We start from the raw sequence: 2,251 nt of genomic DNA on the forward strand, positions 1-2,251 counted from the left end.
TATTTTGTGAACACTCTTAGTTGTAAGTAACTTGTTATGATGCTAATTGTCTGCACTTTTAGTTATTTGTCATGTTCATACAATTTATTTCATTTTATGACGGGTTAACCCGCCACCCACCCGTTATAATGTGGGTCGAGTTAAAACCGACCCACTATGATGTCGGGTTGGTTGTAGGTGACAACTTATGTTACCCGCCATCAGTGGGTTGGGTGGTGGGTGAGACCAAAACCGACCAAAACCGACCCATGTCTAGCCCTAATGGTATGCCATTGAATTTTATCATCAAAAATTTAAAATAAATCTGCAAACTACCAAAGGATATTAATGAAATCTAACACAAGATGGTGGGATGAAAAGAAAAATGTTTTCTGCTCGTCTAGGCTACATGTAGACCAGCCAATGGATTCAATAAAATATTAAGCAATTCTGCAAACTCAAGGGTCCACAAACCTGATACCCACATAGTTGGTCAGGTAAGGTTCACCTCTAGTAATACTTTATTGACTTGATAGGAGTCTAGCTAGCTAGGATTCCTTAGTCCAATTGTTGCTCCTCGAAAGAAATACATGTTTTGTTTTTCTTTTCCAAACTATCCCTTTTGGCCTCTCTCGTTAATTAGTCATTACATTAATCCCTAATCCCAATTTTAATTCCTTAAACCTTCCCATCTCTCTCTCCAATCTTCTCTTCTATTTAACCTCCCTACTCATTTCTCCTTTTTCTCCAAGAAAAAAAAACACAAACCCTCTAAACCTCTATCTCTAGAGCCTAGACTGTCTCTACTTTTCCATTTCTCTCAATCAACACACCCATCACTCTCTGTAATTAATCTTGAATAGCCATGGAAGAGATGATGAAGATACAAAACACAACATGTCTGCCTAAAAGATTTCGCCATCAACAACAACAGCCTCAACCTAGACTAGGCATGCACACAGATTCACATGTAATCTCGAAATTCACCATGAAACCCAAAATCAGAATAGTTCACATATATGCACCAGAGATTATTAAAACAGACGCCGCAAATTTCAGAGAACTTGTCCAAAGACTAACAGGAAAACCTTCACCATCAGATCGCAACAAGAAATCATCTTCTAGTAAGAAGAGACCAGCAGCCAGAAGTAGTAGCAGTGCTGATACAAGTTCTGATCATGTAAACGGTAATTATCATCATCATGTTGGTCATGAAGTTTCAACAACACCCAACTTATTCTACAACAATCTGCAGACAACAATAGCAAATACTACTGATGAATCAAGCTCAGGTCTTCAGAGTTCTGATTATGGTTCTCATGGATCAGTGTTAAAGGAAGAAGAAGAAGTTATCTGGGGAGGTGATAAAGGTTTCTTTACTGATTTTGAAGGCTTAATTCGAGGAATCGGATTACCTACCCATTTGGATATGTTTGGTGATACTACTACTAGTACCTATGATCGTTCTTATGCAGTTTATCCTTGACTATGGTGGTGAGCTAAATTTCTTATTGATTGGGTTATTGTGGGATTTGGTTATTTTTGGATGAGTTTTTTTATTGTTGGTTTCAATTTCTTCTTCTCTTTAGATGTTCTTGACCGGGAAAGAATTAATCTCTCATTTCATCCCCTTTCTCTCTTATTATGTCTCTAACCATTTCATTGCTAGAGGTTAAATTCTACAGTAAATAAATATATATGTATGAGAAGATTTACATAATTATGGGTGATATAACTTGTTAATCTTTCTAATTTCAATTTTATGGATGTAATTACACTCTTATGTGTCAATGTCTTTCTTTCTGGTTCCAATTCCGATTGGGTTCTCAATTGGGGTTTTAGTTCTTCTCACTGCATCAAATTAGAGTTGCGATTCTTGTGAAAACAGTAGCGTGCTTGACAAACAATTTCTTGCTGGAATCTTTTATGGTGTCGCAAGCGGACAAAAAAACATATCAAGGCGGTGATCGGAAAAAGTTTTTGGTAGCTTTTCTTCCAAGTCTTTTTAGTTTCATTAATTCATTAGTTTAATTCGGATATACTAAAAATCTAACTAGTACTACTATTTTTAATTAAAAATGATTGTGAAATTTAAGAGGTCGTCTCTCCATCTCATATTAATTAATGCATCAAGTTGGTGTCGTCCAAAACATGCCCTCAATCCAAATTCCTGATGTTTACTGTTCCTTCTTATCATCATTTTTTTTTCTCCTCAATAGTACATATTCATTAAGGCCCCCTAATCTCTATGAAGGGGTGAGGGTCGAACTTC

General features: G+C 36.3%; 1 protein-coding gene across 1 annotated transcript; it reads left to right on the plus strand.

Moving 5' to 3' along the window:
- Window positions 1–663: 663 nt before the first annotated feature.
- LOC113323599 (VQ motif-containing protein 17-like) lies at window positions 664–1,775 on the plus strand. The gene has a single exon (XM_026571917.1). It carries the CDS (start codon window positions 845–847, stop codon window positions 1,463–1,465), a length of 621 nt encoding a protein of 206 aa, XP_026427702.1. The 5' UTR covers window positions 664–844; the 3' UTR covers window positions 1,466–1,775.
- Window positions 1,776–2,251: the final 476 nt, after the last annotated feature.

The sequence above is a fragment of the Papaver somniferum genome, chromosome 11 (genome assembly GCF_003573695.1).
Source record: "Papaver somniferum cultivar HN1 chromosome 11, ASM357369v1, whole genome shotgun sequence".
NCBI classification, from domain to species: Eukaryota; Viridiplantae; Streptophyta; class Magnoliopsida; order Ranunculales; family Papaveraceae; genus Papaver; species Papaver somniferum.